Source organism: Ranitomeya imitator, chromosome 6, assembly GCF_032444005.1.
Source record: "Ranitomeya imitator isolate aRanImi1 chromosome 6, aRanImi1.pri, whole genome shotgun sequence".
Lineage (NCBI taxonomy): Eukaryota > Metazoa > Chordata > Amphibia > Anura > Dendrobatidae > Ranitomeya > Ranitomeya imitator.
This window is the reverse complement of record NC_091287.1, coordinates 549,832,719-549,846,174: the sequence shown is the minus strand read 5'-3', so window position 1 is coordinate 549,846,174 and position 13,456 is coordinate 549,832,719. Positions and strand designations below refer to the sequence as shown.

Here is a 13,456-nt window from a genome sequence, read left to right as displayed (position 1 = left end):
CCTGCGAAGGTCAGCCACTGGCTGGACTTCATAGGAGACAGTGATTTGTCCTATATATTGCCAATACTGCGGTATTTCAGTACAAAGAACCAAGCAATAAAATATCGGGGGCTTAAGGAGACTAAAAAAATAAAGTGTAAATTAAAACAAAAAAAGTTTGAGGAATTATGAAAGAAAAAAATATAAAAATATGAATTGCCCCTGTTTTCATCTGCTGAAAATAAATCAATTAAAAAAAATTATATATTTGATTCAGTAAAAGTCCGTTCTGTCAAAATGTAAAATTAATTAACCCGATCGGTAAACATCATAAAGAGAGGGAAAAAAAACAAAATTCCAGAATTGCATTTTTTCTGTCCCTACAAACTTGCAATTTTTTTTTAACACCACATAGCATAAAAAAATTAAAATGGGAAAATGAAAATTATGGCTCTTGGTCTTAGAAGAGGGGGGAAGAAAAATCAAAATGAAAAAAATAAAAATAAAAATATCGCCTGGGAGTGAAGTTAAAGGGAACACCCTCTCACTATGGGGACCCTGTGCTGTCACCCTGGCTACTTATAACGGCCCCCAGGACTTCCTGTATGTATAGCCGATTATTAGGGTACAGCTGCCATATGGCTAGGGCCGGGAGTGATTGTCGTGGTTTTCAGTCACATGACTGCTGAGCCCTGTGATTAGCTGCAGCGGTCACATGACTGAAGGATGAAGTTACCAGATGCACGCTCCTGTTGCGTCTCGTTCCAGCTTGTGATTAGCTGCAGCGGTCACATGACTGAAGGATGAGGTTACCAGATGCAAGCTCCTATTGCGTCCTGTTCCAGCTTGTGATTGGCAGCAGCGGTCACATGACTGAAATGTGACGTTACCAGATGCACGCTCCTGTTATGTCTTGCTCCAGCTTGTGATTGGCTGCAGCGGTTAGATGACTCGAGCATAAGTCATCATCATTTCTGGGTGGGCGCACAGGGGTTTACCCTGATAATAATTTTGTACACCCCCTCCCTGCATGAAGCGGAGCTTTATACTGCTGCCTCTTATAGATATATCCTTCCTTAAGACCTCGCTGCGGTGCTTGTTACAGTGTGTCAGTGCTCTGCATTGTGAGCTGGACGCCGCCACTAATGCTCTTCAGCCTCCGGATGTAAACATGAAGGATCTCATTCACTGACAGCAAGCAGAGAACATGGCAGATTAGCGAGCATGCTGTCCAGTCATTGTCCTGTTCAGGTGACGAGACCCCCACATCCGGACATTTGAAAGGACAGGACTCCTGCAGTCATTACTGGAAATATAACCTATTGTTCTCTGTTATCAGCAATCTCAAGCCGATGAGAGGTTAATGAATTCCTGTTTTCCACATTGGTGGCTATTTCAGTCAGGGCAATGGTTGGAGGAGGTGTCCGTCAAGGGGATGTTCCATGATCCTGAGCTATGACTATTGTTCCCTGTTATCAGCCAAACCATATCCCAATATACATCAAAATGTCTATTACTAAGACTGTACTGGTTACCCATAGCAACCAATCAGAGCTCAGCTTTCATTTACAAAAAGGCTCTGAAAATATGAAAGCTGAGCTCTGATTGGTTGCTAAGGACAACAGTGAGACTGCCTTGAGAAACGAGGCCTACTGTAAACGGTCTCAAAGATTCACAGTCACTTTCTTTTTTCTTTCTTTTTTACCTTTCTGTCACTTCTCAGCTACTTTGGATGCCAGAGAGGAGGAATAAAAGTACTGTAACTAATAATAAGCTAATATTAATATTAACCTCAGTTCTTACGGCCATCGGACCCCCTGTGAGATGCAGTCAGAGGGTACCGATGGGTTGCCATGGCAGTGGGGGCCCTACCGAAGGCCCCCACGTCAGCCGAGCTGGTGTAGATTTCAGAATACACAACAATACAAAAAAAAAAAAATAGTAATGACAGAATTGCTATATATTTTTGTCACGTCATCTCCCAAAAAAATAGAATAAAAAAAAATCAGAAAGACATCTGGACCCCAAAATGTAAAAAAAAAAAAAAAAAGCCATGATTCTGGCTTCCAGAATATAACACCTGGAGTAATTAAAAAAAAATTTTTTTTTTTGGGGGGAGAAATTTTGTATTAAGTAAAACACAAATAAATTTGGTCTCGCCATAATACTAGACTCCTGTAGTGCTAAGCTACCATAAAGGCAACCTCATAAAAAAAACAAAACCCAAAAAACCAAAATGGCAGGATTATATTTTTTTAAAATTCTTTTTTATTTTTCTCCTCTTTGTGGAATTTTTTTTTTTTTTGTGCCATTTTTCACTACATTATATGGTGAAGTAAATGGTGCAGTTCAAAACTTCAATTCGCCTCCCCCCCCATCCTAAAAAAAAAAAAAAAAAAAAAACACAACAAAAAACAAGCCGCCTTATGGCTATGTACACTGAAGAATAAAAAAAAGTTTTGCCTCTTGGAAGAAAAAGAGAAAAAAAAACAAAAGCACAGGAATTAAAAAATAAATAAATAATTGCCCAGCCATTGAAGGGTTAAAATGGATTTTCTTGTGGGATCCACACTTAAAACCTGCAGAAGTTGTGTGAAACGTACCCTTATTATTCCGTCTGCCTAGGTGCGTTCAGTGTGGAGACAGCGTCTGCTGTGGAAATGTACATTGCTATAGGAAAGAGATGCAGCAGTGTAAAGCATGGAGGAGAAATTAGAAATGGGGAATATCAGACCGGTAGCCATAGTCCTGTAATGATTAATCCCAGTGTTTTGGCTTTTTTGTAGCTTTCGGAGGAGGAGAAGATTCAGCGATACGGTGTTCTCTCCGAGCTTTACGAGCTCATCGGCTTCCACCGAAAATCTGCTTTTTTCAAGAGGGTGGCTGCAATGCAGTGCGTCGCCCCTACGATCCCGGAGCCGGGCTGGAAGGCTTGCTACAAGCTGCTCCTAGAGACGTTACCCGGCTACAGTTTATCGCTGGACCCAAAAGATTTCAGCAAAGGTAATACGCTCATCCAGTCACATCCAGAGTTGCTTCCCAAACAATATACCGCAGCGTTGTTGCAATGCTCCATTTGTGGTCCTTTTGAAAGTTGCTTTCAACTGCTGCTCAGCATGAATCCATTCAGTATATTGAAATAATTGGCATATGGGACTTTCTCTGTCTGAGCCACTCTAAACCCCTCTACCACAGTACAGGCAAATTGCAGTACTTGATCTATTTGAATATTGTTAAGGATTTCTGCTGAGCAGCAATTGAAAGCGGCTATTAAAGGAGAACTGTGCATTGAACCTCCACTGCAGCAGAGTACAGCATCCACCTAAGCAACAACAACTTTTTAGATTAGGTTGCTAAGAAAGCAGTGATATCAACTTTAAACTGTCTTTTTTTCAGTTATGCATAATAAAGCATAAGGAAAAAGTATTTTATTTCCTTATTTTTTATATTTTGAAACATTTAATTGAAAAAAAAGATTTTTGTTCTATTTTCCTCCAAGCATTGCAAGCGTTGAAACTTTTATAATATACTTAATTGCCTTATTTTAGTTTCTTCTCTCCGAAACACTATGCTGTAATTCTGTTTTAATTCTCATTAAAGGCTGCACTTAACTGCTGCTCAGCAAAGTTATCTACACTGTAATCAAACTGTCTGTTTTTGGAATTGCTCTGTCTAATTATGGGGTGGGGATCAGAGAGGCTCAGACATGGAAAGACTCTTCTACTGACCGAATACAATGCATGGATGCATGCTGAGCAACAACTAAAAGCAGCTTCTAAAGGAGCATGAACTTGGCATTGAAACAGCAAGGGGTTTTCCAGGTTTGGGGTTCAAGTTTTCAGTTACTCTATGTGGCTCCAGAATTGTGAATCGAGGATTCTCCATTGTCAGAGACCCTGACACTGAGACTACTGTATATACAAAACAGGAGACATGGGGCTGCGGTATATACATCACATAGGAGACACCGAGACTGCTGTATAGATCACATATGAGACACCGAGACTACTGTATACTCACAATAGGAGACATGGGGCTGCGGTATATACATCACATAGGAGACATCGAGACTGCTGTATACATCACATAGGAAACACAGAGACTACTGTATACATCACATAGGAGACACCGAGACTACTGTATACTCACAACAGGAGACATGGGGCTGCAGTATATACATCACATAGGAGACATTGAGACTGCCGTATACATCACATAGGAGACACCGAGACTACTGTATACTCACAACAGGAGACATGGGGCTGCGGTATATACATCACATAGGAGGCATAAACAAGCAGGAGATGTGGGACTGCGGCACAGACACCACGGCACACATGGGGTTGCGGCACAGAGATCAGGAGGAGATGCTGTAACTATTGTCCCCAGGAACCTGCCCGGGGACCAGGGAAAAGGTCATTGAGGCCTTGGGCCTGAGTTTCCCCACCCCTGTGTTATATGGTCAATGTCAAATATGAAATATGTATATATAAAAAAAATTGTTACCCTAAAGGAGTTGTTCAGGACTATTCTGGTAGGATAGGGCGTAAATATCAGAACAGTCGGGGGTCCCATACCAGGAACCACCACTGATCAGCTGTTATTGAGTCAGTGTGCGGAGTTATAACTCTACAGCGCCGTGCAGTGGACGTTCCTGGGTAATGCAGTTCACTTCTGTAACTATAAAAAGGAAAAAAAAAAGCTACAAAAAAAATAGAAATAAAAAATTGACAAAAAATTAAAAGTAAAAATAAGGAATGGTCTTCTTGTCTCGGTAATTTGTTTTCTGCCTGTAGACACCATGTTTTCCATAGAAACTTGCGCACACAGATATTTCGGCAGCTTTTCTCCGCTCCCTATAATTTCACTTAGGAGCGTTTAATGTTCTTCTTTTGTCAGCGACATGAAAGCCTTCGCCTCGGTTGCTTTCTCATTTTTTTTTTTTTTTTCATTTTTTTTTTATTTTTTTTATTTTTATTTTAAAGGCAGGAGTTGCTGAAGTATAAAAGCTTTTATAAATCTGCGTTTAATATTTTAATTTCATTTTGTGGTCGCCGGCAGCAAAGCGCGGCTCCTAATCTGTTTAAGAAGCAAAACAAAAGCGAGAGCGAGAAGAAAAGCAAAATCATCTCTGGTGTGACTCTGCCCGAGAGAGAGCGCAGCTCCGGAGAAAATTAATTCTGGATTATTGGGGTAGAGAAGCCGGATTGATGATAGAATTTATTAAGACGTTCAGCACGGTGGAACGGAGCCAAGGCGCGGGGTACCGCGGGAGTCGACTCATAAACACAAATGTGAGGAATAAATTGTAATAGATTTTAATTTACCTTTCCTCCTGCCAAAGATGAGTTGACTGTGATGGCAGCTAGCAGCCACTAGGGGGAGCTCATGGTTTCCATTGGTTTATTAGGTGCTGTAGGATACATGTGTTGAGAGCTCCCCCTAGTGGTGGCTACAGGAAGGATTTTTATCATTGCACAAGCTGCTTGATTGGCCCTATTTATGTGCGACCCACTGGGTTCTCCTCATCTTGTCTGATAACAGAGGTTTTTATGCCCCCTCTCCAGGTGCTCACCGAGGATGGGCAGCCGTGCAGATGCGGTTACTGCATGAGCTTGTGTACGCCTCCCGGAGGATGGGCAACCCGGCCCTGTGTGTTCGCCATCTGTCCTTCCTATTGCAGACCATGCTGGACTTCTTGTCGGATCAGGGTAAGTGTCACCATCACAAACACCCTGATGGTAGAGAATGTAGAGAGTCCATAGCCCAGGAGTCGTCACCCTGCAGTATTTCTGCCAGCTAATTTTTTTTTTAAGCCCCAATAAAACTTCAAAAATAAATTCTAACCTTACATCCTGTATTATACCTCAGAGCTGCACTCACTATTCTGCTGCTGGTGTCACAGGCTGTAACTCAGAGTCAGTACAGGATCAGTAATGTATGTACACAGTGCCTGCACCAGCAGAATAGTGAGTGCAGCTCTGGAGTATAATACAGGATGTAACTCAGGGTCAGTAATGTAATGTATGTACACAGTGACTGCACCAGCAGAATAGTGAGTGCAGCTCTGGGGTATAATACAGGATGTAACTCAGGATCAGTAATGTATGTACACAGTGACTGCACCAGCAGAATAGTGAGTGCAGCTCTGGGGTATAATATAGGATGTAACTCAGGATCAGTAATGTAATGTATGTACACAGTGACTGCACCAGCAGAATAGTGAGTGCAGCTCTGGGGTATAATACAGGATGTAACTCAGGATCAGTAATGTAATGTCTGTACACAGTGATTGCACCAGCAGAATAGTGAGTACAGCTCTGGGGTATAATAAAGGATGTAACTCAGGGTCAGTAATGTAATGTGTGTACACAGTGACTGCACCAGCAGAATAGTGAGTGCAGCTCTGGAGTATAATACAGGATGTAACTCGGGGTCAGTAATGTAATATATGTACACAGTGACTGCACCAGCAGAATAGTGAGTGCAGCTCTGGGGTATAATACAGGATGTAACTCAGGATCAGTAATGTAATGTATGTACACAGTGACTGCTCCAGCAGAATAGTGAATGCAGCTCTGGAGTATAATACAGGATGTAACTGAGGATCAGTATTGTAATGTATGTACACAGTGACTGCACCAGCAGAATAGTGAGTGCAGCTCTGGAGTATAATAGAGGATGTAACTCAGGATCAGTAATGTAATGTATGTACACAGTGACTGCACCAGCAGAATAGTGAGTGCAGCTCTGGAGTATAATACAGGATGTAACTCAGGATCAGTAATGTAATGTATGTACACAGTGACTGCTCCAGCAGAATAGTGAATGCAGCTCTGGAGTATAATACAGGATGTAACTGAGGATCAGTATTGTAATGTATGTACACAGTGACTGCACCAGCAGAATAGTGAGTGCAGCTCTGGAGTATAATACAGGATGCATCTCAGGATCAGTAATGTAATGTATGTACACAGTGACTGCTCCAGCAGAATAGTGAGTGCAGCTCTGGAGTATAATACAGGATGTAACTCAGGATCAGTAATGTATGTACACAGTGACTGCACCAGCAGAATAGTGAGTCCAGCTCTGGAGTATAATACAGGATGTAACTCAGGATCAGTAATGTAATGTATGTACACAGTGACTGCACCAGCAGAATAGTGAGTGCAGCTCTGGAGTATAATACAGGATGTAACTCAGGATCAGTAATGTAATGTATGTACACAGTGACTGCACCAGCAGAATAGTGAGTGCAGCTCTGGGGTATAATACAGGATGTAACTCAGGATCAAGTAATGTATGTACACAGTGACTGCACCAGCAGAATAGTGAGCGCAGCTCTGGAGTATAATACAGGATGTAACTCAGAATCAGTAATGTAATGTATGTACACAGTGACTGCACCAGCACAATAGTGAGTGCAGCTCTGGAGTATAATACAGGATGTAACTCAGGATCAGTAATGTAATGTATGTACACAGTGACTGCACCAGCACAATAGTGAGTGCAGCTCTGGGGTATAATACAGGATGTAACTCAGGATCAGTAATGTAATGTATGTACACAGTGACTGCACCAGCAGAATAGTGAGCGCAGCTCTGGAGTATAATACAGGATGTAACTCAGGATCAGTAATGTAATGTATGTACACAGTGACTGCACCAGCACAATAGTGAGTGCAGCTCTGGAGTATAATACAGGATGTAACTCCGGATCAGTAATGTAATGTATGTACACAGTGACTGCACCAGCAGAATAGTGAGTGCAGCTCTGGGGTATAATTCAGGATGTAACTCAGGATCAGTAATGTAATGTATGTACACAGTGACTGCATCAGCAGAATAGTGAGTGCAGCTCTGGAGTATAATACTAGATTTTTGATGGACTAAATGCTATAATATGCTGATAGACCCGTTAAGATGAGGATTTCCTTGGTCTCGTGCTCCTGTATTCCTCAGGTTGGGTGTATTTTATGTAGTATGGCATTGTGAGGATTTGGTGCATGGAATGATGGCTTTCAGTCTCGCCATGGCCGTGATTCAGTAGCCACGCCGTCTCTTATTGACAGGGCTGAGAATTGTTCACATCATGATAAATGAAGTCTCCCATCCCTCATGTTAAATGAAAAGGATAATCACAATTGGGCGATGTTGAGCTTCCCCGTCGCTTCATGTGTGACGTTACCGGCAGAGATCTTCAGCTCCAGTCTCGGGGTTTGTAGGCCGCCGGCCTCGCTTATGTGTTAGATAATCGCCTAAGTAACAATTCCTCAGTGTGTAATATAAGCCGCCCTGGTGAAGTGATTGGTGACGGGTGAGGCTCACGGTGCTGATCGCAGGGCCGGCCGCCCTCTTTTGTCTGCTCTCTGGACCGCCATGTCCCACATCGCTGCCTCCTGATGTCGCTCCTCATATTTTTTGGTGTGACCCCCCCATCTTACACCCGCACATTAACATGGAGTCGCCCCTCTGCAGATCTGACGGCTCTGCTCTTCTGGGGGAGATGTCGGAGGCACATTGTGGGGATTTTTGCCCCTTCATCCAGAAGATGATTTGTGGGGTCAGACCCTGATGTTGGGGGAGGCCGGGGTCACACTCTACAGGATAGGTGTTGGCTGAGGTCCGGGCTCGGTGCGGCCGCTCATGTTCCCCTCCATGTCTGCATGGAGTTGTGCACTGGGCACAGTCATGGGGGGCAGATAAGGGTCTTCCCCAAACTGTTCCCACAAAGATGAAGCTACAAGTGTTCACAATGTCTTGTGCTGAAGATGAAGATTTCCCATCACTGAAACTAAGAACTGGAGGCCGCCCCCTGATAACATCCCCCATAGCATTATCCTCCTCCATTGTATGTACAGGGGGCACAATGCAGTGGGGGGGTAAAGACCACTAAAGCCAGACTCCTCCATCAGATGCAGATAGAGTGCGATCCGTCACTGCACAGAACGCTATTATGGGGCTGTCTCTCCATGTATCTCTATTATCGGGGCTGTCTCTCCATGTATCTATTATCGGGGGCTGTCTCTCCATGTATCTCTATTATCAGGGCTGTCTCTCCATGTATCTCTATTATCGGGGATGTCTCTCCATGTATCTCTATTATCGGGGATGTCTCTCCATGTATCTCTATTATCGGGGATGTCTCTCCATGTATCTCTATTATCGGGGATGTCTCTCCATGTATCTCTATTATCGGGGATGTCTCTCCATGTATCTATTATCGGGGCTGTCTCTCCATGTATCTCTATTATCGGGGCTGTCTCTCCATGTATCTCTATTATCGGGGATGTCTCTCCATGTATCTCTATTATCGGGGATGTCTCTCCATGTATCTCTATTATCGGGGCTGTCTCTCCATGTATCTCTATTATCGGGGATGTCTCTCCATGTATCTCTATTATCGGGGCTGTCTCTCCATGTATCTCTATTATCGGGGATGTCTCTCCATGTATCTCCATTATCGGGGGCTGTCTCCCCATGTATCTCCATTATCGGGGGCTGTCTCTCCATGTATCTCTATTATCGGGGCTGTCTCTCCATGTATCTCTATTATCGGGGGCTGTCTCTCCATGTATCTCTATTATCGGGGATGTCTCTCCATGTATCTCTATTATCGGGGATGTCTCTCCATGTATCTCTATTATCGGGGATGTCTCTCCATGTATCTCTATTATCGGGGATGTCTCTCCATGTATCTATTATCGGGGCTGTCTCTCCATGTATCTCTATTATCGGGGCTGTCTCTCCATGTATCTCTATTATCGGGGATGTCTCTCCATGTATCTCTATTATCGGGGATGTCTCTCCATGTATCTCTATTATCGGGGCTGTCTCTCCATGTATCTCTATTATCGGGGATGTCTCTCCATGTATCTCTATTATCGGGGCTGTCTCTCCATGTATCTCTATTATCGGGGATGTCTCTCCATGTATCTCCATTATCGGGGGCTGTATCCCCATGTATCTCCATTATCGGGGGCTGTCTCTCCATGTATCTCTATTATCGGGGCTGTCTCTCCATGTATCTCTATTATCGGGGATGTCTCTCCATGTATCTATTATTGGGGGCTGTCTCTCCATGTATCTCTATTATCGGGGCTGTCTCTCCATGTATCTCTATTATCGGGGCCGTCTCTCCATGTATCTCTATTATCGGGGCTGTCTCTCCATGTATCTCTATTATCGGGGATGTCTCTCCATGTATCTCCATTATCGGGGGCTGTCTCCCCATGTATCTCCATTATCGGGGGCTGTCTCTCCATGTATCTCTATTATCGGGGCTGTCTCTCCATGTATCTCTATTATCAGGGGCTGTCTCTCCATGTATCTCTATTATCGGGGCTGTCTCTCCATGTATCTCTATTATCGGGGCTGTCTCTCCATGTATCTCTATTATCGGGGCTGTCTCTCCATGTATCTCTATTATCGGGGATGTCTCTCCATGTATCTCTATTATCGGGGGCTGTCTCTCCATGTATCTCTATTATCGGGGCTGTCTCTCCATGTATCTCTATTATCGGGGCTGTCTCTCCATGTATCTCTATTATCGGGGCCGTCTCTCCATGTATCTCTATTATGGGGCTGTCTCTCCATGTATCTCTATTATCGGGGGCTGTCTCTCCATGTATCTCTATTATCGGGGATGTCTCTCCATGTATCTCTATTATCGGGGCTGTCTCTCCATGTATCTCTATTATCGGGGGCTGTCTCTCCATGTATCTCTATTATCGGGGATGTCTCTCCATGTATCTCTATTATCGGGGATGTCTCTCCATGTATCTCTATTATCGGGGGATGTCTCTCCATGTATCTCTATTATCGGGGATGTCTCTCCATGTATCTCTATTATCGGGGCTGTCTCTCCATGTATCTCTATTATCGGGGCCGTCTCTCCATGTATCTCTATTATCGGGGCTGTCTCTCCATGTATCTCTATTATCGGGGCTGTCTCTACATGTATCTCTATTATCGGGGCTGTCTCTCCATGTATCTCTATTATCGGGGCTGTCTCTCCATGTATCTCTATTATCGGGGCTGTCTCTCCATGTATCTCTATTATCGGGGCTGTCTCTCCATGTATCTCTATTATCGGGGCTGTCTCTCCATTTATCTATTATCGGGGCTGTCTCTCCATGTATCTCTATTATCGGGGCTGTCTCTCCATGTATCTCTATTATCGGGGATGTCTCTCCATGTATCTCTATTATCGGGGATGTCTCTCCATGTATCTCCATTATCGGGGCCGTCTCTCCATGTATCTCTATTATCGGGGATGTCTCTCCATGTATCTCTATTATCGGGGATGTCTCTCCATGTATCTCTATTATCGGGGCTGTCTCTCCATGTATCTCTATTATCGGGGCTGTCTCTCCATGTATCTCCATTATCGGGGGCTGTCTCTCCATGTATCTCTATTATCGGGGCTGTCTCTCCATGTATCTCTATTATCGGGGCTGTCTCTCCATGTATCTCTATTATCGGGGCTGTCTCTCCATGTATCTCTATTATCGGGGATGTCTCTCCATGTATCTCTATTATCGGGGGATGTCTCTCCATGTATCTCTATTATTGGGGCTGTCTCTCCATGTATCTCTATTATCAGGGGCCGTCTTCCCCATGTATCTCTATTATCGGGGCTGTCTCTCCATGTATCTCTATTATCGGGGCTGTCTCTCCATGTATCTCTATTATCGGGGGATGTCTCTCCATGTATCTATTATCGGGGCTGTCTCTCCATGTATCTCTATTATCAGGGGCTGTCTCTCCATGTATCTCTATTATCGGGGCTGTCTCTCCATGTATCTCTATTATCGGGGCTGTCTCTCCATGTATCTCTATTATCGGGGCTGTCTCTCCATGTATCTCTATTATCAGGGGCCGTCTCTCCATGTATCTATTATCGGGGCTGTCTCTCCATGTATCTCTATTATCGGGGCTGTCTCTCCATGTATCTCTATTATCAGGGGCCGTCTTCCCCATGTATCTCTATTATCGGGGCTGTCTCTCCATGTATCTCTATTATCGGGGCTGTCTCTCCATGTATCTCTATTATCGGGGCTGTCTCTCCATGTATCTCCATTATCGGGGATGTCTCTTCATGTATCTCTATTATCGGGGGCTGTCTCCATGTATCTCTATTATCGGGGGCTGTCTCTCCATGTATCTCTATTATCGGGGATGTCTCTCCATGTATCTCTATTATCTGGGATGTCTCTCCATGTATCTCTATTATCGGGGCCGTCTCTCCATGTATCTCTATTATCGGGGCCGTCTCTCCATGTATCTATTATCGGGGGCTGTCTCTCCATGTATCTCTATTATCGGGGATGTCTCTCCATGTATCTCTATTATCGGGGCTGTCTCTCCATGTATCTCTATTATCGGGGATGTCTCTCCATGTATCTCTATTATCGGGGATGTCTCTCCATGTATCTCTATTATCGGGGCTGTCTCTCCATGTATCTCTATTATCGGGGCCGTCTCTCCATGTATCTCCATTATCGGGGGCTGTCTCTCCATGTATCTCTATTATCGGGGGCTGTCTCTCCATGTATCTCTATTATCGGGGATGTCTCTCCATGTATCTCTATTATCGGGGATGTCTCTCCATGTATCTCTATTATCGGGGCTGTCTCCATGTATCTCTATTATCGGGGATGTCGCTCCATGTATCTCTATTATCGGGGCTGTCTCTCCATGTATCTCTATTATCGGGGGCTGTCTCTCCATGTATCTCTATTATCGGGGCTGTCTCTCCATGTATCTCCATTATCGGGGGCTGTCTCTCCATGTATCTCTATTATCGGGGATGTCTCTCCATGTATCTCTATTATCGGGGATGTCTCTCCATGTATCTCTATTATCGGGGCTGTCTCTCCATGTATCTCTATTATCGGGGCCGTCTCTCCATGTATCTCCATTATCGGGGGCTGTCTCTCCATGTATCTCTATTATCGGGGGCTGTCTCTCCATGTATCTCTATTATCGGGGATGTCTCTCCATGTATCTCTATTATCGGGGATGTCTCTCCATGTATCTCTATTATCGGGGATGTCTCTCCATGTATCTCTATTATCGGGGCTGTCTCCATGTATCTCTATTATCGGGGATGTCGCTCCATGTATCTCTATTATCGGGGCTGTCTCTCCATGTATCTCTATTATCGGGGGCTGTCTCTCCATGTATCTCTATTATCGGGGCTGTCTCTCCATGTATCTCCATTATCGGGGGCTGTCTCTCCATGTATCTCTATTATCGGGGATGTCTCTCCATGTATCTCTATTATCGGGGATGTCTCTCCATGTATCTCTATTATCGGGGCTGTCTCTCCATGTATCTCTATTATCGGGGCCGTCTCTCCATGTATCTCCATTATCGGGGGCTGTCTCTCCATGTATCTCTATTATCGGGGGCTGTCTCTCCATGTATCTCTATTATCGGGGATGTCTCTCCATGTATCTCTATTATCGGGGATG

At 44.1% G+C, this 13,456-nt stretch overlaps 1 protein-coding gene across 1 annotated transcript in view; it reads left to right on the top strand.

The window, feature by feature from the left end:
- Positions 1-13,456, top strand: part of TRAPPC9 (trafficking protein particle complex subunit 9) — a 645,843-nt gene that overhangs the window by 61,013 nt on the left and 571,374 nt on the right. Inside the window, exons 8-9 of the mRNA XM_069731953.1 lie at positions 2,766-2,982; positions 5,547-5,690. Coding sequence (XP_069588054.1) covers positions 2,766-2,982; positions 5,547-5,690 — 361 coding nt within the window. The remainder of the gene's footprint in view (positions 1-2,765; positions 2,983-5,546; positions 5,691-13,456) is intronic.